General features: G+C 47.6%; 1 protein-coding gene across 3 annotated transcripts in view; it reads right to left on the bottom strand.

Moving 5' to 3' along the window:
- Positions 1–5,800: 5,800 nt before the first annotated feature.
- Positions 5,801–23,935, bottom strand: part of Ptgfrn (prostaglandin F2 receptor inhibitor) — a 74,381-nt gene continuing 56,246 nt past the window's right edge. For all 3 annotated transcript variants that reach the window (XM_052730499.1, XM_052730497.1, XM_052730498.1), the window contains exons 6-9: positions 21,754–22,173; positions 15,910–16,017; positions 11,106–11,411; positions 5,801–9,065 (exon numbers count right to left, since the gene is read on the bottom strand). In XM_052730499.1, coding sequence (XP_052586459.1) covers positions 8,899–9,065; positions 11,106–11,411; positions 15,910–16,017; positions 21,754–22,173 — 1,001 coding nt within the window. In that variant the 3' untranslated portion in view covers positions 5,801–8,898. The remainder of the gene's footprint in view (positions 9,066–11,105; positions 11,412–15,909; positions 16,018–21,753; positions 22,174–23,935) is intronic.

Raw genomic sequence — 23,935 nt, forward strand, 5'->3', positions numbered from 1 at the left:
CCTCCCCTGACCCGGAAGAAGAAACCAAGGCGCCCCTTTGTTCCGACTCCTTGCTACCCTGGCTCCATTCATACATTTACTATAAGGCTGAAGAAGTGTTCCAAGTGTGGACTGAATTCCTGTGGGCAAAGGCAACAGCCAGGGCTTGGCACAGAAGCAGGGTGGGCACAGCGGGTGGAGGGCTGGAGATAGACTTGGCTTCCTGAAAAAGACAGGAAGAAGCCACAGCAGGGATTCCTAGGTCATTTCTTGCTAAGTGAACATTCCCCAGGGAAGGGTGACTCCATAAACTTCCTGACTGACAAGCAACTTTGATGTACAGTTAAGAGAAAACGGCTCAGAATAGGCCTAAATAGGGAAGGAGTGGGGACAGGAAGATCCCGTACCCACCCTTAGGGACCAACACCCATCTGTTGTGGCTTTCTCAGTCTGCAAAGTTCAAGTGTCCATTGTATTACACAGCCAGATTTAAAATGTTTTTAAAATGTATTTGTGTGTGTCGGTGGGGTGCACATGTGTCGGAGTACCCATATGGAGGTTCGCTGCTTACACTGTGGGTTCTGTGGACTGAATTCAGGGAGTTAGCATTGGCAGCAAGTGCTTTGAACCCGCTCAGCCACTTTGCCAACCCTAACCACCCACCTTTTTGCCCTAGTTCCAAGCCACTCTAGGGATACATAGCCCAGGCCAGCCTCAAACTCACTATGCAGAGCAGGCTGACCTTGAACTAACTCTTGGCAATGCTTCTGCCTCAGCCTCCCAAGTTCCAAGATGACAAGGGTATGCCACCACGTCCAACTTGTCTAGAATCTACTGTCTCGCAGTATGCACAACCACTAACACCTTCTCCTTAATGTGGAAGAAGTTAATAAATATTTGTGGTGTCATGGGAGCACTGAGCCCTTCCATGTTTTTACAGCACCCCCTGCCATTCTTCTGTAGTCATTAGATGCTCTGTATGAGGAATCCAACACAATAGTTCTTGTATCTGGTGTATTTCGTGTGGTGTAGTAGTATTAAGGTTCAATCATGTTGCAGCATGCTCAAGGATTATCTATCAATCATCTATCCACCTATCCATCCATCTGTCCGTCCATCCATCCATCCACCTACCTACCTACCTTTGTATTTTGGTGTGTGTGCGTGCGTGTGTGCGTGTGTGTGTATGTGTTGGGGGATGGGGGCCTCATGCACCTGTGCGAGAATAAACATGCACATGGAAGCAATCGGGGTCTTCCTTGATCACTCTCTGACTTACTTTTTGAGGCAAGGCCTCTCACTTACAGTGGAGCTGGTGGATTCAGCTGGGCTGGCTGGACAGAAAGTCCCAGGGAGCCTCTTGTCGCTGCCTTCCCAGTGCTGGGATTACAGGCATGTGCTGCCATGCCCAGTGTCTGCATGGTGTCCAGGATCAGAACCTCATGCCTGCATGGTACTTTACCAACTAAGCCATATACCCAGCCTCAGGATTTTCTTTTTAAAGGCTAAACAATATTCCATTTTGTTTACTCATTCATCTGCTGATGGAAACTAAAGCTGCTTCTACCTCTTGGCTATTGTGAATATAATGAACATATGTGTCTCTTGGAGACATTGCTTTAAGAACGTATTTTCTTTAGGACATATTCCCAGAAGTGGGATTGCTAAATCATCTGGCAGGTCTATTTTTAATCTCTTGAAGAACCTCCATACTATTTTGCATAATGGCTGTACTTTACATCTACACCAACACAGCTTATTCCAACTTTTCTGCATCTTTTAAAGATTTTTCACTTACATGGGGTGTATGTGTGTGTGTGTGTGTGTGCGTGTGCGTGCATGCACGCATGCTCACGTGAGTGCTCTTGGAGGTCAGAAGAGGGCATTGGATCTTCTGGAGCTGGAGTTCCAGGCAGTTGTGAGCCACCCAGTGTGGGTTAGAAACTGTGGGTCCTCTGCAAGAACATCAAGTGCCCTTAACTACTGAACCATCTCTTCAGCCCCTTCCCTGCATTCTTGCACAAGAATAACACCAAGTACTTTGAGAGTGGCCATCCTAACACATGTCAGGTGACATCTCCTGGTGTCTTATGGGCAGTGGCGTTGGGTATCTTCTTATTTATATGTATTCTTTACAGTTTTCTATGCAAGTCCTTTCCCAATTTTTAATTTTAATAATCAAATTTCTTTTTTCTTTTTCTTTTGTGGTTTTTTAAGACAAAGTTTCTCTGTATAACAGTCCTGGCTGTCATGGCATCTGCTTTGTAGACCAGGCCTCAAACTCATAGAGATCCTCCAGCCTCTGCCCCCCGAGTGCTGGGATTAAAGGCGTGTGCTGCCACTGTCCAGCCAATAATCAAATATCTTAAACAGTCTGAATGTTAACCCTGTATCACATATATGATATGTAAATATTTTCTCCTTTCATACAAGAACATTTTAAAATTTGATATGGTCCAATTTGTCCATTTTTTATTTTGCTACTTATGTTTTTGGAGTCATACCCAAGAAATAATTATCAAATTCCAAGTTCTGAACATTTCCCCCACATTTTCTCCTGGAGATTTTTTTTTTAAATATAGCTTTCATCTTACATTTGGGGCTTTTACCCATTTGGGACCATGTTTGTATATGATGTGAGGTCCAACTTCATTCTCTTGCATGTGGACATCCAGTCTTATCAACATGCTTTGATAACACTCTGACCTCAACATTCCATTGCTTCCCCAACCATCAAAGGACTCTAGACAGCCATACTAACCAGTGCTGCTGGCCCATTATGTTTGAGAATGCACAGAATAGGGAGGACTCAGGTGAGCAGGTGGAGCAGGGCCTCAGCTGCTCTCAATATAGGATGTGGGTGTTCATCATGCTGTTTTCCTTACAGACTTTAGATGTTTTTGGTTTTTTTCCTAGACAAGGTTTCACTGTGTAGCCCTGGCTATCCTGGATCTAGCTTTGTAGACTAGGCTGGCCTCAAACTCAGAGATCTGCCTGCCTCTGCCTCCCGAGTGCTGGGATTAAAGGCATGCACCACCATCATCTGACAACTTTCCATGTTTTAACATTTGAAGTTTTGCTAATTTCTCTGGGTTGACCAGAGACAGAGAAGAATATGGTTTCTGAGAGCATGCCACACAGTTCAAGGCAGCCCATTTCCTGCTATTGTGCACTCAGAGGTACCCTCCTCCTGCCCTATACCAAGGTTAGGTCTAGACAGGTAGGGATGGTCTCTGTGCCCCCAACAGCTTGAAATGATTGTGCCTAACCACTCTGAAGCCCGCCCCTTCCGTGTACTAACACATGATAGAATCTTGCCCATTTTACATACTTTCTCCTCACTGATGTGGGTGTCATCCCACATGGCCTCCAAGTGTGATGCAAGTATGTATCCTCCAATGCCATCTGTGAGTACAACCATGTTCTCAGTGGCAGCCACTGCTGGTATGGTGGTCCTGCCATACCCAAGTCATTACACAGTTATTACTCCAGCATCCCATGAACACTGGCCTGTCATTATAGGAAGCAGAGTGGCTGCCACTCAAGAACCTGTGCTAAAGCTCCTCAGGGTGACCTGAAGATGAGGTCAATCGATGTGGTGACTGTTCCAATGCAGGTCACATCCTAAGAATCCCTGAGCACTGGCCACAGCAGCTAATGCTCCAATCCTCATGGTTCTATCAGACTATCAGGACATCTGTCAGGCAACCTCTTAGACCCAATGGGTAGAGCTACGTCCCTGGAGAAGTTAGATTTCTGCAGCAACCAGTGTGAGGAAAGGCCCAGGAACAGGTGGTCAGCTTCACCAGTGACACACTTCCTCCAACAAGACCACACCTACTCCAACTAAAGCCACATCTCCTAATAGTGCCACTTCCATTGGGGGCCATTTTCTTCCAAACCACCCCAGGCCAGGAGCAGGCCTGTGGCAGGCGACCAGCTTCAGCAGAGCTTGAGCACATGGCAGGTGTGTGAGAAAGTTTGTTTTGCTTTTGACATTTGAGAAAGGAACTGTTTCAGTAACAGTAAAGGGTTGCCCAAGCCAGGCTCCGCTTGCATCAGCATTAGGACTGAAGGGAATGTAATGACAGGTCATTTTGACAGCAGATCATTTAACTGCAGGATGTGAGTGACTGGGACGTACACCCCATCTGGGTAACTCACATGAGGTGGTTACTAAACGGGACATAGAAATACAGGGTACAAAGCAAGGCCAAGGGGAGTGTCAGTCCGGGAGGTGAGCTGCCCAGATCTGCTGGGGTACAGTGTGGCTTTTATGTTGTAGAGGCTGGTACCTTCCAGAGCTGGGACTGCAGAGTGAGTCAGAAAAACCACCTGTTCCAGTCTCAATCTGGTCACAGAACGTGAGTGTGTGTTTCCTCATCTGCACAGGGGGATGGTTTCCAACTTCTCTTTCCTGAAAAAGAGACCTCTAAAGGTCATGGGAATTCAGCAGGGGACAAAGAGGGCCCCGAGCAACAAGATCCCAGCCTCTACACCTTTCTGCTTGCTGGGAACCTTATCATGGATGTGATGGCTATTCTTGGTTGTCAATGTAACTACATCTGGAACTAAAACTTGCCAAGCTGCTGGGCACACCTGTGAGGGATTGTATTCATTATAAATTTCAAAGTTCACTTCTAATCCTGATCTTTTCAGGTGGGACGAGCCACCTTTAATCTGGGCCACACATTCTGGTGGTTGCCTGTATAAAAAAGGACATGAAAGAAGCTGGGTGGTGGTGGTGCACGCCTTTAATCTCAGTACTCGGGAGGCAGAGGCAGGTGGATCTCTGTGAGTTCGAAGCCAACCTGGTCTACAGTGAGATCCAGGAAAGGCGCCAAAGCTACACAGAGAAACCTTGTCTCGAAAAACCAAAAAATAAAAAAGGATATGAAAGAAGGAAGCTTGCTCTCACTAGCAAGTCCATTCCCTCACTGGCATTAAAGCCTACTTCTTTGAGATTCCATCATATACTGATGACCAGCTGAGAAATCCAACTTCAAGATGGGATTCCTGGACCTTCTATTTGTAGACAGCCATTGTTGGACTAGCTGGACCACAGCCTATAAGCCATTCTAATAAATCCCCTTTATATGTGTGTGTGTGTGTATCCATTTTATATGTTAGGTTCCTGTAGAGAACCCCAGTGGACTCTAGGAAATGCACTTGTTTCATTGTAGGTCAAAATCTACAATGCTGTGTGTGTGTGTGGCTTGTATATACATGTGGAGGCCAGAGGAACCTCTACTGTTGCCCACCTTTTTTTTTTGAGGCAGGGTCTCTTATTGGATAGGGAACCACCTGTCCCTGCCACTTCCTTAGTGCTGGAAGTGTGTGTTACCATGCCCAGCTTTATACATATACATACATACATTTTATATATATATATATACACACACACATACATTATATAATTTATTTTGTTTGTGAGTGTTTTGCCTACATGTATGTATATGTGCACCACATGCATTTGGAATGCCCACAGAAGTCCAAAGAGGGCATCAGATTCCCTAGAACTAGAGTTACCGATGGTTATAAACCACCATGCAGGTACTAGGAATTGAACTGGGATCCTCTGCAAGAGCAACTTAGCCATTTCTCCAGCCACCCCTCCCCAGGGGTTCAGAGGATGATGTTCAGGTCCCCATGCTCGCAAGGCAAGGACTTTTAGTGACTGAACCCCCTCCCTCGCCTGACAATGCTTTCACAGGACTTGCAGAGATCAGAAGGTTCTGACGTCGCACCTGGAATTAGCCACAATTCCTCCTGCTGGTGAGAGGAAGGCCCGCGGAAGCCAACACCAACTTCCTCACACAACTTCAATTTAAATTAAACTTCCTTTAATGAAATAAAAAACAAAAAAAACAAATGGTGCATTGCATAATATTTGTGGCCACAGTATAAAACAACACAATTAGTTTGTATAACACTGGATATGGACAAAAATACACAAGACCTCTTTGTCTACGGAAAAGTCTGCAGACTCTCGTGTTATACGCTAGAAAAGAAACCCAACCTTGTTCTCCTGGTGATCTGCACACGTGTGTGTCACACAGTGGAGAACTTACCTAAACCCTAATTCCCTTCTTCCTCTGTTGTCATCGGTGAAGCTAAAAAAGGAAAAAAAAAAATTCCCCCGAAAGTAGCGAGTCGTGTAGTATTGCTTATGGTTCCTGCTCCAAAGGCGCAGTCTTTGGCTCACAGATGCCGTCACAAAATCATGGCTGCAGGCGGTCTGCAAAGCAGGAGGCAAAAGCCGCCAGAGAGACAGACAGAGGTCTGGGCAGGAGGAAGCCCTGTGGCTGGGAGGGGGAAGACACACACATCGGGACATTTCTAAATGAGGATTTAATCCAGCTGGTGAGTCAGGGTGCCAGCATATCCCATGCATGAAAAATTTGAAAAGTTGTTAAAAAGCCAGTTTGCATTTTTCTTATTTTTTAAAAAAGTGAATCGTGTGTGTAAACATCATAAAGTAAACAATTTAAAGTAATTTCTAGGCTTCAATCTGAATGTAGCTTAGGCTCTTTCGGGGGGAGGGGAGGATCTTTGCAATTAGGGGGAAAAAACCCAACCTTCTATAAAGTTCCTATTTAAGAAGTGCAATTTCATCTGCCAAGGCGTGGCTTAGCCTTCCCTCATACCAGTACTTCCGGGGAATGGGGAGGTGGGGTGGCGGAGTGTGGCTCAGGAAGAGCACTTCATGGGGGAACCCTATTTGGTACATCAAGAGTGTTTGACCACACTTAAAAAGACTTGCATCCCAGAATGTTAATAGTCCCAAAAGGAACTAGGTCCTGGGGTTTCTGGCCCATCTCCCAGACCTAAGCAACTTGGGGGTTTGGGCATGGCCAGAAGATAAAGGCCAACGCCTCAGCAACTCAGGCTCAAATCTCAACACCAGTTGAGAAAGGGAAAGGTAGGCCCGAACACTCATCTGTCTCACCATCAAGGGCCTGCTCAGGCCCATCAGTGGCTGTATGTACACCCAGGGCCCATCTCACCCAAGGCTAAGTCTCTCTCTCCTCCTAAGGAGGGCTGCGCTACAATGACTCTGAATCTTCTTCAGTAACTGCAGGGCTCAAAGGCTGTCACTAACACAGTACCTGGTTCTACTCCCCTAATTCCTGTTTGTACAGTCACCTGTACCCCACCTCTGAACCAGCAGTAAGGAAGTAACATATAGAAACACCCTTATCTGCCAAGGCGTCCCCTCTTCCGCTGGCCTCTCTTGCTTGTGTGGGGTGCAATGGCTGTCTCCCTTCTGGTGGGGCTGGACCCACCTGGGTTGGACCCTCTGGCTCAGAAACTCAGCACAGGAGCAGAACAGTCCCCAGGTGGGCAAAACCAGCAGAGGAAACTGGGTGGTGAACACAGAGGCCACTGTGGGCCACATGAGAGGAGGTGGGGAGGGGAGCTCAGCTCATCCTGGCCCAGAGTGACAAAGAGCTGCCGTGAGTGGCCATCTATTTGTATTACTTTATTGCTCAAAACAAAGGAGTCTTCCCCCCTTAGGAAGACAACAGTGTTAAATCCTTCGGAGCCAGAGGGAAGCCTTGGCACCCAGGGGAGGCTTGTGGAAGGCCAGTGCTGTGTTGGGGCGAGTGGCCGAGGCTCTGATAGAGCAGGCACTGGGGACCTGAAAGGCGTGTCTGTCTGCTGTCCTAATTCCTGCTGGGCCCAGTCAGGCAGTACCAGCTGCTCTCAACCCTATTTTACAGGCCATTCACATGACAGTAAATTGCTGGGTTCCCTTCATATTCCTAATGGGAAGGCAAACGTCCACAAAGTATACCCCTCTTCACTACCCCCTGCAGGGATCTCGAAGACTTCAAGGACTGAAAAGGTCACCGAAAACACCCGTTTGCTCTCGGCAATTTCTGACTCCTTGAAGTCGGTCAGTGTTGCAATCTGCTTTTGTGTGAAGGGGCTCACGAGGCAAGGGAAGGGTGTGGCGCACTGTGGGCAGCTCCAGTGGCAACCCGCAACAGCGCCTCTCAGGAAGCCACAGGGCACCTGGCTCAGCTGCCCTCTGCTCCTACCCTCCCGGGCTCCCTGGGGGCACAGTGGCCTCGAACTATCAGGGAGAGAGAGCATCTATTCCTTTCCTTGTCCCCTGTGTCCTCTTGTTCACAGACCTTCTGCCCTGGACAGAGGTGGCAGTGGATTTTTCTTCATACTCATTCTTAAGGCTAAGGTGGCAAGATAAGGTGCTTGGTGGAAAGCCAAATTCTAGACTCCAGGGCTGCCATTTCCTCATTCTCACAGAAACAAACCCGAAAAACGGAAGATGCTAGAGAAGAAGGGAAAACACAAAAGGCATGTGGATCAAGAAGTCATAGACGCTTGAGTTTAGGTTCTAATATAGTTTAAACCCCTGAAAATGGGGGATGGGCAGGGTAGTCAAAGCCACAGCTTGCCTTGTAGCAGGTCTTTATCAGCTCCGGGCCAGCGTGGAGGGCAGTAGATAGCAACTCTACAGATGCCAGGCCCTCGTGGACGCTGGCTCTCAGGTGGGCAGGTACCCTCTCACCCATGATGACCAACTCTGAATGCCTTCACCCGTCCTCACCGCAATCCCTCAAATCAAAAGTGATCAACACACACAAATCAGAGGGTCAATAAGCCGCTAGGAGAAAACTAATTAGACCGGGGTTAACCATTAAAAAGCTGCAGCTGGGGAAACACACACTCGATTGTTACATGTCAGAAAGTGCCGTGGGAAGAAGAGCCGTGTGCTGGTAAACATGTCCGCGCTCAGAACTTGACATGCAGAAAAGAGAGAGCGCCAAGTCCCACCTGAGATTAGAGAGGACTGGTTTTAGTGTAACACACTTTGTCTGAAAATATCATTGGTCCTCTTCTCACCCCCCCACCATTCCTACAATGTTCCTCTGTCCCTGTCTTGGCTGCCGCTTAGTCCATCTCCATGGACATGAGCCTGCGGCGCTCCCGACGCGTCTCCCGCACCTCCTTCTTACAGCACCAATGGGAACTGCAGTACCCGATGAGGCAGGACAGGAGCCCGATGACTGTAGACAGGCCCACACCGATCAGCAGGGGGTACTTGAAGGCATTCAGCACTGGGTAGGACAGAGAAAGTGGAAGGGTTAATGCTGAGAGGGAGGGTGCTAGGGAGCACTGGATCCCTCCCTCCCTCCCTCCCTCCCCTATCTGTGTGTCCCCCACCCCCCCACCCCCCACCCCCCAGTCGGGTCTCTGCAGAGATCAGAGCTCATAAATCCCATATCCTGCACCTGGCATATGATTCAGAAAGGAGTAGCCCAGCTCCATTGAAGAAACGAGCAAATGTCCCCCACTCAGTTCTTCGGAGCTGGGCACACCACAAAGAGATTTTACTTGATGCCTTTGAATGTCAACTTCTTTTTAGGGTTTTGGCAGGAGATTGATTTTTAAAAGTCAGTATAAGGGCACCGCACATTGAGCAGCAGATGCATCCTTAAAAAAAAAAAAACCTGAATAAATCAATTCTATGCATCAAATAACTGAAGTGTACTAAAGATGCTATTTTAAGTAACACTATAGTAAATTATCGAGCAAAGTGAATAATCGCTCCCCTCCTTGTTTGGTAAATCTGGGTTTTCATATGGAGTTACTTCAAGCAGAATTGAAGATGCAAATGAGGAAGAGATGACAGAAGTTGAGATCCCACCCCAGGAGCATCCCCTCCCATCCCATCTTCCCTCCCACAAAGTCCCACTAAGCACCAGCATTCGGTGTAGATGCTGCCTCTGGCCAGGTCCCTACTGTTTAGAATGGTCTAATTTTCCTAACAGCCCCATGCGAGACTACTGTCACATTTTTCAGGAAGTATTGTGGAGCTCTGTCCTCCAAGCTGGGCATGGTTGTTGCCATCTTCAAGTCAGACTGGCTGTGCTCACCTGCATGAGGCCCTCTGAAGAACAGGCTTACTAACAGTCCCTTTTGGAGAGGGTGGAGGAGTGCCTCATGAGGCCCTCTATTCCAATATGTAAGTGGGTGGTAGTTATTGGTGTGTGGGGGTGTGTGTGGGGGGGGTGTGGGGTGTGTGTGTGGTGGGTGTGGGGTGTGTGGGGTATGGGGGTGTGTGGGGTGTGTGGGGGTGTGGGGTGTGTGTGTGTGAGGGGGAGGACAATTCTTCTTCAGTGGTCTAGCTGCCTGTAGGCTGCCCATACTCCTGTAGCACTAATGAACTCACTGGGTCACCAAGCTGGACTTGGTGAAATCGTTTCTCTGGTTAGTCATTGTTTTCATTGGCGGTGACTAGAAGGTAGACTCCCCAGGAAAGGTCACACAGCAGAAAGACTGAGGGACCTGAGGAGGAGCTGGAGTTGGAAGGCCCTGCTCCTCAAACTGATTTGCTACTAAGGAAACACACTCTTGGTCCAAGCTTCTCCTAACCCTTGGAGCATCTGGAATCAATTCTCTCCACGGAGTTGTTCCAAATGGAGTAGCTTTCTGCAGCTTTCACAGGGCAGACACATTTCTTGAGAATAAAGGGACAAGTGCCCAGTTCTGAGATGCTCAAGGGGCAGAGATCTGATTGGTTAGGTTGGTTGGGATGGGGTAGAGTTGGTATGGGTCAGTAAAGCTAAGAGACACTCTCCTATCTCGGGGTTCCAAGAGGTCCCCACTCTGTGCTAGTGGCTCTAGGGGAACCTTTCTTTTCCAAGAAGTAAAACATTATGTGATGGGAGATAGATGCGAGAAGATCAGGAGTTCGAGGCCAGTCTTGGGCTAGACAGTGAATAAGAAGCAAGCCTGGGCCACATGAGAGCACATCTCCAAAACAAAAAGCAGCAGGTGGACAAGAGCAGTCAGTCTTTACTCTACAGCCTCGCCTGAAGACCTCTCTGCTCCCACATGGCAGAAGCCCCGCCAACCTTAGGATACAGTGAAGTGGGTCTCCACAGAACCACAGAAGAGCCAAGGCTCCTAAAAATCTTCTCCCAGTGCGGTCACCAGGCCAGAACTGCAAAGCTAGCAACTTGCAAAAATGCTTTAGCCCAAGCCAGGCCCTACATCAAAAAAATAAGCTGGACCGAACTCTGGAAACCTAGATTCTATGTGCTGCAGCAAAACACAAGAAGAAGATACTCCAGAAACTCAGCGAGGGAGCTCACCATCCATCTTCACAGTTATAAAGATGGGCCTGGAGTGGATCTCGGCCTCCCTCTGCCAGGAACCTGTCGGTGACCTCACCCACGGAGTCACAGAACAGTAGTAGTTGCCAAAGTCTTGGTCCTCAGAGCCGTGCACTTGCAGCAGGAATTCCAGCACGCTCACTCGCTCCAGGCTGAGAGTACTCTTCCAGTCCCTCTGGCCTGTAGTCACGACTCCCTTCCGGTCCAGAGAGGATAGGAGGACGGGATCCTTGTCCAAGCCAAAGGAGTGTACTGCAAACCAGGATACATCGAAGGCCATGTCGTCTGTGGATTACCAAGCCAAAACGCTGAGGTCAGGGTGTGAGCAGAAGTGATTTACATACTCCCATGTCTGGAACCCTTATCCCAGGCCGGGTCTGTTCTATATGAGGCCTCAGGCAGCCTGGGATGATGAACGGTCACATTCACCCCTGTGGCAATGCCACACAGCCACAGTGTGTGAGCTTATGACAAAGTGTCCAACCTAACCACCGCCCTAAGGAGCCACAGGAGGAAGACCTGGGGTCACTGGCTCCCACAGACAGCCCTGTGTGTGAAGGGTATGGTGTGCAGGGTCCCGGGGCACTTGAAGCAGAAGAACAGGAGACTGGGAAGGGTGGAAGGCTGAAAGAACAAAATGTACACAAAATGAACGGTACCAAATTAAAAGCTGTGGACAGTTGGGATTTTATTGTTCACTGTAGTTTTTTTTTCTTCTTCCTCCTTGTAGAAGTGTTTTAGGTTCAAAACAAAAAAAAAAAAAAAATCAAGCTGAGAAAATTGAACATAGTTAATAGTCCCAGAGAGTAAAGCTGTTGGATCATGAAGTACGCTGCGAAACTGAGATTCCAACAGCCTCAAGTGAATTAAGATGGGCAAAAGAGAAAGGGCGTGGTTACAGAGAATGTGGAAACTGAGGCCACATGCTAAACTCAGACCCCCCTTGACCGTACCAACCAATACCAGCTGTTGAGCTGAGAAATTCATCCAGAAGGCATGTGAGAACTGTGGATCAGAAACACAATTACATCTTAAATCTGCTTGACAAAATTCCTTAAAAAAACAAAAACAAAAACAAAAAACAACCACTACGAGTATTGAACCCAGGGCCGTGCTGGGCAAGCACTCTGCTGGTAAGCTACACCCCTGGCATGGGACTTTTTAATATGTCAGTTTTTGTTGAACAACAAAAAATAACACACATTCATTCAGTGGAAATACACCAATAACTTTGGAAAACACACTATCCAGACCCATGTAAGACAGAATGAGCGGAACTCAAAGCAGGCATTTCCTAACGTGTCCAAACGGTAATTCCTTCTCGGCTCACTACTAAGGCAGATCATCTCTCTCCCCGACCCTACACACATCGGCAGTTCCCAGTATGTAAGTCTCTGAGACCAGCTAGGCAGGAAATGGAGTGAACACTGTGAACTGTTCCCATTACTGTATTCCCCACTGTGCATTATAGGATGGTAGTGGGGGGAGCTAGCCTGGGCTAGAACCCCAGAGCCTATTGGCCACATGACCTGAACAAGCCATGTTAGTTCACTGCAACTGTAAAGTGCAATTGACAGGGGTAAAGTGCAATTGACAGGGGTCTGGAGAGACAGTTCAGCAGTTAGGAGCACTTACTGCTCTTGCAGAGGACCCGGGTTCAGTTCCCAGCACCCATGTCAAGTGGCTCACAGCTGCTTGTAATTCCAGCTCCAGGGGATCTGACACTCTCTTCTGGCCTCCACAGACAGACAGACAGACAGGAAGTCAGTCAGTCAGCATGGCTGCTGGGACTCCGTTCCTTCGCACCCTCACAGCACACTCTGGAGAAAACCCTCCATGACTCATACTTGCTCTGCTCTGCTGCATAGCCAGACAGACAGACAGACTGACACACATACACACACACACTCTTGTTTACAGACACACATAGACATAGACACAGACACAGACACACACACACACACACACACACACACACACACACACACACACACTAAAAAAATAAATCTAAGAGCATGGGCAAATACTGCAAGAACCCCCCCTGGACCACAGAGAGTGCTTAATAATTAAGTGACTGCCCTCACACCTGGCCAGACAAGCAGCTGCTGCTGGGAGGAGGGGCATGACTCTCTGCTGTCAAGGCTGTGGGTCCCTCATGCAGACAGTTGCTGTGCTGAGCCACCTCATCTCACCGCATACACTGCTGTGGGTACTAGATGCTGACACTCTCTAACTGTACCTCTCCAGAGCCACCTTACTTGCTAGAAATGCCTCATGGAGGCTACAAGACACCGTTAGCTTCCGCCACTCAGCCTCTGGACGGTGACTGAGCGCCAAGGACATGAAAGCCCAGCTCCTTTGTGGCCCTCAGCTCCAAGTCCTATCAGCATGGCTGCTGGGACTCCGTTCCTTCGCACCCTCACAGCACACTCTGGAGAAAACCCTCCATGACTCATACTTGCTCTGCTCTGCTGCATAGCCAGGCCATGGCGCCACCCACGCTTGGCTGCTCCCCTCCTGCCCTGGTACAGGAGTGCCTTGGCTCTCGGCCCACTTATGCAACTTTCCCACAGAGAATTCCCTCTCAGAGCCCATAGGATGAATGAAAAAAAGGAAAAAAAGAAAGAAATTACAATTTGTGTTTAATTATTCAGTCTCTTCCACCCACACAGACCAAGAGTGCAAAGTTCTGGAAAATTGTGATTTGCAAGATACCGGCTACCTATAGCTTTTGCAATTACACTTGGAGAGAAGAGTTTTACATGAAAGGCACAACCAGCGACCTATTAATTTGCTGAGAAAGAGCATTCGGAGGATTTATTTCTGAACACATCATAAATGAGCTTTAGAACAGCAGTGCCCGAGGCAGACTTTTAAAGGGGTTTCGCGTGCCTTTCCCTGGCAAGCTTTTCTACTTTTACCTTCATTCCCACGTGCCAAGGTACCTTTGTGTCTCTATGCTTTCCAGCTTCTGGACGGCAGGGGCCGCTCGCTTCGCTTCACACCTTACCCCGGTGAACAAGCTAAGCAGCCCCTGGGTGTGCAAGTGTGTGTGCTGGGGGTGGGAGAGGGTTCTTTCTCTGCCTTTCCTTCTACAAACGCCTTTCTCCCACCTCTAAAGCACATGGACGTTCGAGAGCAAATGCTGGTATCGTCAGGAAACCATGCCCGCAGGTCAAATGCAGCCTACCTTGTTCTGGAGATCGGTTTTCCTGCTCCTCAGCCATGCTCGTTTGTTTATATTGTCACCCACTGCTGCTTCCCTGTGTCCGAGGCAGAGCTGAGCGGCTGGGACCGACCATATGACCCACAGAGGCCAAACTATTTCCTACTGGGTCCTTCATAGGAAGCATGCGCAGATCCTGAGCTGGCAGCCACCTGAACCTCTGAACAGTATAGTCCTGAAGGAGCCAGGCATCCACCCTGACAGTGGGGGCTACTCAGTAGATTACTTCCAGACACCGGTGAGGCCTGCATGGGCCACCATCCCTGTGTATCAGCACTTCACAGAGAACAAATCCTGCCTGCCTGCCCCCAGGGCCATACTTCCAGGGGTCTACACACACAATCACACAAGAACTCACACGATTTGGCTGCTCTAAAGTGTATGACTTTGTTAGGAATGGGGTGGGGTGAGACAGTGTCAGGGTTACAATGTGTGTAAGGGAGAAGGGCAGGCCTCAGCAAGCTAGGCTCTTCACAGAACCTTTGAGAAAAAGGCAAAGGTGGGTACAGTCCTTCTCAGCAACAGGGACAACACCCTAATGCCTTGAATGCTCCTTCAAGACCAGAGCAACCAATGAGAGGGATGTCACCTGGCTGCTGAATGCACCAAGCAGAGAATGCAGGAGGGATGGGCCCACAATCCTGAGGCATCTGTTGGCAAGTTTAACCTTTTCTACAGAGATTCATAGAGCCTGGGACACAGCTTGGGACAGGCTCAGCATGGGCAAGGTTTCATTCATCTCCAGGACAATGGGAGAAAGGGCTTTACAGAGCCATCCTGAAAGTTCTAATGGTGTCATCCTTCCTCTGGTCTGTCCGTCTTCATGGGTGTCTCTAGGCTGCAAGCTCTCTGGGGCAGACCTTGAACATGTTCACTGCTCTACAGCTGCTCTTGTGCACTGAAGGAACTCAGAAATAACGAATGAATGACCTAGAGAAGGAGGACCCTGTGAGTGGGTCTCTAGCCAGGTCACAATAACCCAGGAAGAGATCTACTGATTGCCCTGAAAAGTGTTTTCAAATCTCACAGCAGATACACACGGCCTCACAGACCCTAGCTGGAACCAAGTCAGGAAAAGTGGTGTCCTGGCTAATCTTTTGTCAACTTGACACAAGCTGGAGTCATCTGAGAGAAGGGAGCCTCAATTGAGAAAATGCCTCCATAAGATCCAGCTGTAGGGCATTTTCTAATTAGTGACTGATGGAGGAAGGCCAGGTCCATTGTGGGTGGTGCCACCCCTGGGTTCTATAAGAAAGCAGGCTGAGCAAGCCATAGAGAGCAAGCTAGAGAGCAGTTTCTGTCCTGTTTGAGTTCCTGTCCTGACTTCCTTCAATGATGGACTATGATGTGGAAGTGTAAGCCAAATAAACCCTTTCCTCCCCAACTTGCTTTTGGGTCATGGTGTTTCATCACAGCAACAGAAACCCTACTTACCTAAGACACATGGAGATCGACAGACAACCCAAACCCTAGTCTCCACACCTGAGTGACACAAGAATGACAAGGGAAACATTTACAGAACGCAACTGGAGGAGGGGACAGAGCGGAGGGAGGTACCTGGATCCAGCACTGCTCCTTCCAGAGTGACAATACAGAACAATTTGATGAGATCTCCCCGGGTGACTGACGGCGTGTCTGAGTGCACAGAGGCATTAAATATGGGACCTGGAAGAGAGTGACATTTAAGTTGCATTACTCTTTCACACACGTTCAAATTCCATTCCTGAAGCTCCAATAGCATCTCAAATGTGGTTCTCTTTCCTGGGACCTGGTCTAGAGAGATCATAAAACAGGTATTCTAAGATCTCTTTTCTCTACTCAGAGACACTGGGATGGGGCACCCCTCCCCGAATTCAGTCCTGACTAAATCTGAACTGAACTGTCTCTGCCTGACGACCACAGCTCCTTTGGTAGGATATGCTCACCTCCGCTGGTAAGCTTAGGCTGGTCCCTGGTTCCATGTAGTTCAAACTAGCCAGGGTGGGTTAGAGCCAGAGGGCCAGGAACTGAACCACACATGGTTTTGGTCTCAGTTGGGTGACTGCCCACCAAGAGGGACAACACCCTAATGTCTTGAATCCTCCTTCAAGACCAGAGCAACCAATGAGAGGGATGTCACCTGGCTGCTGAATGCACCAAGCAGAGGATGTAGGAGGGATGGGTCCACAATCCTGAGGCATCTGTTGGCAAGTTTAACCTTTTCTACAGAGATTCATAGAGCTAGGGACACAGCTTGGGACAGGCTCAGCATGGGCAAGGTTTCATTCATCTCCAGGACAATGGGAGAAGGGGCTTTACAGAGCCATCCTGAAAGTTCTAATGGTGTCATCCTTCCTCTGGTCTGTCCGTCTTCATGGGTGTCTCTAGGCTGCAAGCTCTCTGGGGCAGACCTTGAACATGTTCACCGCCTCAGTATGTTCTGCAGTACTGATGGGGACAGAGACCCCCGAGTTAAAGGGCTGAAACCCAGTTAGGAGACAGACCACACACCACCCCAACAATGACAATGTTTAGATAAAGTATAGTAGGGGGCACTGAGAGAATACTAGAATTTCAGGGAACAGAGACAGCCTGGAGAGTCATTTAAAAGACCAACCAATTTGGGGGAGGCAGGGTGCATATAGGAGCGCGCTATATTTTGGGGTCAATTCTGCTGTGGAACTATAACTTAGATACACACACACACACACTCAACCACCACTGAGATAGGCTTTGTCTCCCCCCAAGAATACAGTGGCCTAATGATCACTATGAACCTATCTGTGATTCCCTCCTAGGTTAAGGGCATTATATAGCTCAAGCCAAACTGATCCCAACAGTTTAATGCTTTTTTAAAATGATTTATTTATTTTTATTTTATATGCATTGGTGTTTTGCCTGCCTGCATGTCTTTGGAGGGTGTCAGATTTCCTGGAACTGGAGTTAGAGTTGTGAGCTGCCATGTGGGTGCTGGGAATTAAACCTGAGTCCCCTGGAAGAGCAGCTGAGCCATCTCAGCTACAGCCCCACAGCTTAATATTTAACCTTATCATCCCAACTTCTAAAATCTAGGAATAGGAAAAACTGAAAGAATGTTCTAGAACATCAGTGCTATGGGATTCTACTTGGATTTTCAGTAGAGCACAGATAGATGGCCTGGGAAGCTGAGGTAAAGCTTACTTGAGGAATAGGGACATTACTGTTTTCTTGTTCAGATTACTGGAAAGGAAAATGTACCCAAAAGTGTGTTTTTAAGCATCCATAAAAGGTACTCGCTCAGGAGAGTGTGTGAAAGGTTACACCATCGTGAGGCAATGAGCTGAAATGACTCTGGCTCTCTTTTCCCTTCAATTTGATGACTAATAAGAAGTCATTAAGTTGCTTTCCTAGCACTAAGGATATGAATAATTTGTGTAGTTCAGAGAGAAAGGTAAAGAAAAGGTGGTTATGGAGGTAAGTGTGTTAGGGAGACCTGGGGACTTCACTCCAGAGGGGCTGAGAACATGGCAGGATGGCAGTCCCAGGGGACATCATCTCCTACAGATGCCTCAGCTCTGGCCCCAGCTCCCTTGGGTTCTCATGCTCTGGCCCCGCTCTGCCCACAGCTGTGTGGAGGACAGGGTCAGCCTTACTGCTCTGAACCTGTTCTGTGGAAATGACTGGGAATGTTGTTCTGTCGGTTCAGGGTGTCAGTGGCCATGGTGAACAAGAGGATTATAATTTTCCCGTAGATTAGAAACTTCATTGTAATAACTCTGCTAAGGGCTTTCTTTGAAAGTATTCAGGCCCCTTCTAAGAGGACCCCAAGTGACCAAACACTGAAATGCTCAACTGATATATGTATTTTTCTTATCTGAAACAATGAAGAAAGACTTATCTAATTTGAACACATGTCACTTTTCTTTATATTTCCAAAGAGAACCCCAAATGCCTTCTGGGGCACAAGTCATAACTCCCATTTCCCTGCTGGTGGCTGCCGTGGGAACCAAGGGAGGGTCTGTGCTCTATCTCACACTGCAGACAGAGCTGGGAAAGAAGGCCTTCATTGTGGTAAACAGCTCACAGTAGTGGATTTCCTTCTAATGAAATCAATAGCTCGATGTTAATATGGCCATTATCCCAGAATAATGGGGTATTTGGAAATATTTTCATTATGGTCAATTTTTGTGGCAATGCTGTTTTGTGAGGGAATTTGTCTGGTTAACTTTGCAGACCACAGACTACGTCTTGAGAATTCAGTGAACAGCCAGAGTCACTAGGGGTCCCTGAATTCCTAGTCAGCTAAGAGTATAGGGACCACTTACCTTTTAAATACAAACATGGACACGACCATGTTCCATCCCCACCCTAGAAAAAGGCTGGAAGGGCAGCATTTTTGTGTAAGCAAGCAGTGTAACCCATCTGGTCCCCCAGCCATGGGGTCTCGGCTAAGTGATGCTACCCTCTGCAGTCATTGCTCAAGCGTCTACCTGGCATTTACTGCAACAGGAAAAAAGATTAAAGGGGGAGGAAGGGGGGCACAGAATTTTACCTACAGCCAAGACTTCCAAGTCCTGAAGAGAACACCAGAGGAAAAGCTCCAGAAAGATGAACAACCTAAATTAGCGTTCATAGGGCAGGGTGAGGGTGGGGGGTGACTGCTCTACTTTCTACGGCATGGCTCTGTTTTAATTTTTTAAGTATTATTTTTATCTTAAGTGTATGCCCGTTTTGCCTGTGTGTATGTCTGAGCACCACATGTGTTGTTCCCATGGAGGCCAGAAAAGGGCGTCAGATCCCCTGGGACTGGAGTTATGAACAGTTGTGAACTGCAATGTGGGTACTAGGAATTGACCTCAGGAAGAGTGCCCAGTGCTTTTAACTTCTGAGCACTTTCACTCTATTTACAAATTCCTATATTAAAAAGAAAAAATTTGCTACTCTTTTAAAAGGATGATGCCTACCTCATTATGCTTAAATCTCATTTTAACCCTGATACTTAGGTCAGCAAAAGCCATGATCTAGTAGATTTCTCCTGGAAAACTCAGACCCCCACTAACAAGAGACCAAGGCTGGAGACTGGGTGACAGGAGGGTGGAGCCAGGGTGGACTTTGTTATGGATCTTAAGGAGAGTGCCGATGTGTAGGAAGTAAAGGCTCTTTGGGACCAAATCAGTTGTTTACTGGGGGTGGTGATCTGGGTCTCTAGCATTGGGCTGGTCAATCATCAGGTGGTAGCTTCTAATTCAGATGGGGACAAACCGACAATTCTACAGACAGAATACAGTTTTTAGGCACTCTATTCAACCTGGAAGTAAAGAGATGACTAGCTGCCATACTGAGATTTAAAGAATTAAGAAATGGACCCAATATCCATCCCTAACCCAGAAAACATACAAAGGATTTTATATCTCCCCTCTTCCACATAATTGAAATAACTAATGTAAAAATAAGTATGTAACCATCTCAACAAACACAAGTACAGGGGATGGGAGGGGATATTATTTGATAAGTCTTTCCATGACAAAAACGCCCAACAAGGGCCAAGGGTGGTGGCACAGGCCTTTAATCCCAGCATCCCTGAGGCCAAGGCAGGCAGATTCTGACTTACCTATAAACATGTGAATGGTTTAACAATTTCTTTTTTAAAAAAGATTGAAGTTACTGGTGGGTATGATATGCTCAACACTTGGGTCCTCTGCAAAAGCAGTTATGTGCTTTTAACCACTGAACCATCTCTCCACCCTCCAAATGTGAATAGTTTAATTAAAGCATCTTGCATGTGTTATACTGATTCAGTTAATGACAGATTTTTTGTAGATGAGTATAAATGTATGCATTCAAAAATCTCAAACTATAAAACAAAACAAAACAAAAACCTAAAACTCCCTACCTAGCATGCAGGGCACACTAGTGAGCACTGTCAGTCTGTCACAGATGGTAATTCTCACCAGGGATCATCTAAATGAGACTGGGGGTTTGAAGCTTTAAAAGCCATCTTCCCACTGAAAGACACACACACAGAAGGTGTGTCAGAGCCTCGTGAGTCACACGTAAGTGTGAAATATTTCCACTCGAGAACATACACCTTGTAGCTATGCAGTCCAGAAATGTAGGCTTTTCTGCCTTACAACACGATAATATTCTAGCTGCTGAGGATAAATTCCTTTCTGAGTAGACACAATAAACACCAAAGAGAAACATCATCAATAACCATTCTTAACAAACCAAGCTGACAGTCACCGATGCATAGCACCACAGCAACTCTGCTAACACCTAACTTCAGGAAGTTTATCCAATCCAAACTGAGGGAAGGAGTAAGGCTGAGGGCCATCTCTGGGTGGAGACACTCCTAGAGGTGGGACCCAGAGCTGAGATCGCCACCTCCAGTCCTGGAATTGGAAGTCATGGAACGAGACCAGGTTCAGGCTCCCGCTCTGAACCATCCGCTCTGACAGGCCATGTGCTTTTTTCTCCACTATGTTCTCCAAAGACTGAAGTCTGAGTTCCAGTCTTTTTTTTTTTTTTTTCAAAATAAAAACATATATTTCCAAAACAAAAACAATAACTTGCACATGAATGAATTAAAACAGTGGGGACCCGGACACACCCACACTGTCCATCAGCTGACCGAAATGATAAAGTGTGGCCTCACCATGTAGTGGGACAGTACTCAGTCATAAAGATGAAGCGTTAGGGAAACATGCTGCCACATGGGTGACGTTGGAAAACGCTATGCCCAGTCAAGTCAGCCAGAGTCAAAGGTGACCTATGTGTCAAGTATACAGAGCAGGAAAATCCACACACAAGGGAAGCAGAGTGGTTACTGGAGGTGGGAGGCCGGACACTGTTGGGTAATGGGTCCGAGTTTCATTTGGGTACCCAGAAATGTAATTGGCTATGGTGACCAATGGCCACACAATCCTGTGGATATATGAAAAGCCACAGAATTATGGACCTTATAGATAAACGAAGTGGCATATAAATTCTACTTTACAAGCTATTTGAAAAAAGCAAGGATGGGGCTTGGGAGGCGGCACAATATATAAGAGTGATGGCCGCCTAATAATGAGTACTTGAGTTCAAATCCCCAGCACCCGTTTAAAAAGCGGGCTGAGGTCACATCTGCCCGTAACCCCAGCACTGCACGCGTGTTGTTAGTGGTGGGGAAACGGAATGATCCCTGGCTTTCTAGCCATCAGCCTAGCTCCAGGCTCAATGGGAAACTGTTTCAAGGGAAGTAGGCAGAGAGTGAGCGAGCAAGACACCTGACATCCTCCTCTGCCTTCCAAGCACACATGTGTACATAAACCACACACATATACTCCCCACACACACCACACTCACACATACACAAAAATAAACAAATAATAAGGACCCTGGATTAAAACATCAGGCTGGTCTTCCAGCTCCATCCATGACTTCACGGAGTTCTCCGCTCACCTGAGGTTTGGAAGTCAATCTCAATTGGATTGGAGAGACTAGTCGCTGCTTCTCGCCACAAGCTACCCCCAATGGGAGACCAGGCTGTCACCACGCAGCGGTAGAGCCCTGCATCAGAGACCTGAGTCTGGTACATTCGGTATCGAAACTCATCCTCTTGGACCTTCTCTAGCACGACGCCATCCACCCGCGAGGCGTCGGTCCAGTTCTCCAGCTTCACCACGGAATCCTGGTCCAGGGAGATGATGTACTTGGTTTCATTGGGACTGGAGAGGTCCCCAACAGGCTTCTCAGCCGTGATGAGAACAGAGTAGCGTGGTGACTTAATATTCTTGGAAGACACTTTGCAAGTCATCTCAAATGTATTCCCGGCAGCAAAGAAGGGCTTTGGCTGTCGTGCCTTTACCACGAGCACAGAATCTAGAGTGAAGAATCAGAGGGAGGTCATTTCCAACAGATTTGGTTAAAACGGATATGCATCTAAAAAAAAAAAAAATCAAAGCATCCAGGAAATAGGGATTTATTTGCAATTTGCCACACGATAACACTAAGGAAAATGCGGAAACTCCAAAAGAAAATAACGTGTCTGTGAAAAGGCTGAAAACGGCCACAGGGGAAGCAGCAGTCAGGAGTGATCTGAGGTGCAATGGACAGGGAAAGTGTAGACTGGAGGAATTTCAAATCCTTGAGATGTTTCATGGAGAGAACTCAGAGAGTTAATCTCTCAAGACTCAGCGAGCCAGGGAAGATAGGCTGGGCTAGCCACACCACAGCTTTCTCTGCTGAGTGTTAGCCTGTGTGGCAGCATGGCTCTTCTCTGCCTGATCCTCTATCACTAAATGTATCTGCAGATACGAACACTCCTACCTGGTTTCCACCTTCCACTTCAGAGACGTGGTTTTACGGTTCTGCGCCGATGTCTACGGCCACACTACCAGTGGATCTGCCTGTCCTTTTGGCTTCTCCGTCAAACACTAATCCCTCAGCATGTACACATGAGGTCTCATCAGTCACACTGGGACAAAGTCAGGCATGTGGAAGGTACTCAAATAGCCACTAAAAGATGAAATCAATCATGCCCATTCCTTTAAAAGACTTTCGGTCTTGGTTTTATTTTGTTTTTTTGTTTGTTTGTTTGTTTTTATTTTTTCAAGACAGGGTTTCTCTGTGTAGCCTTGGCTGTCCTTGAATTTACTCTGTAGACTGACCTCAAACTCAGGTCAGATTTACCTGCCTCTGCCTCCTGAGTACTGAGATCAAAGGTGTATGCCACCACAGCCCGGCTCTAAAAAAAAATCTTTTAATATAAAAATTAATCTAAAAATCTATCCAGTTAAGAATTTTATGCTGGGACTTGGGGAACAATTCGTCCCATCAAGCCTATCAGTATGTGCTATCCTGTCTTGGGAGAGATGATTTCAGAGGGGCCACTGACCCGGCCATACTCATCGTTGCTTCTCCTGTGAGTTTGGTCTTCCATTCATGAATCAGACATAATTACTGACAGCCTTCCTACCTATCACAGGCTCTGGTGACGGGACAGTAAGCCAAAGGTACAGCAACCCTTCCCTTCATGTACCAGTGGAGGAAGACGAGCAGATGAAACACACAGCGTGCTTAGGTGGTAAGAACGTAAGAACAACCACAGAAGAAAAACAGACAAGAAAGAGAAAGTGTCACGGACTGGATATGGGGAAGGGAGTAGGGTTACGTACGGACAGAGTGGCCCAGGAAGGTCCCACTAAGAAGGCGACATTTTTCTGCCCCCTGAGGGAGGTGGGAAAGCTTTCTAGGCAGAGGAGACAGCAATGGTGAGCTACAGAGCTTGTCAGGTGGGAGGGGAGCCATGGGAAGGGCAGAGGAATGAGGAGAGCTGTGGCAGAAGCTGGACAGTCACTCAAGGCCACTGAGGGGACTCTGAGATAGGGAACCTGTGAAGGTTCAGGGTGGAAGACTTTCATGATCTGATTGGATGCTAAGGGTGTGATTTTTTTTTTTTTCTTTTGAGACAGAGTTTCTCTGTGTAGGCCTGGCTGTTCTGGAACTCTCTCTGTAGACCAGGCTGGCCTTGAACTCAGAGATTCGCCTGCTTCTGCCTCCCAAGCACTGGGATTAAGGGCATGCGCCACCACTGTCCAGCTGCTGAGGGTGTGGTTAAGGGTGGCTGCAAGGAGCCCAGAGA

This window comes from Peromyscus californicus, unplaced genomic scaffold (assembly GCF_007827085.1).
Source record: "Peromyscus californicus insignis strain IS unplaced genomic scaffold, ASM782708v3 Scaffold_9__1_contigs__length_137607984, whole genome shotgun sequence".
NCBI classification, from domain to species: domain Eukaryota; kingdom Metazoa; phylum Chordata; class Mammalia; order Rodentia; family Cricetidae; genus Peromyscus; species Peromyscus californicus.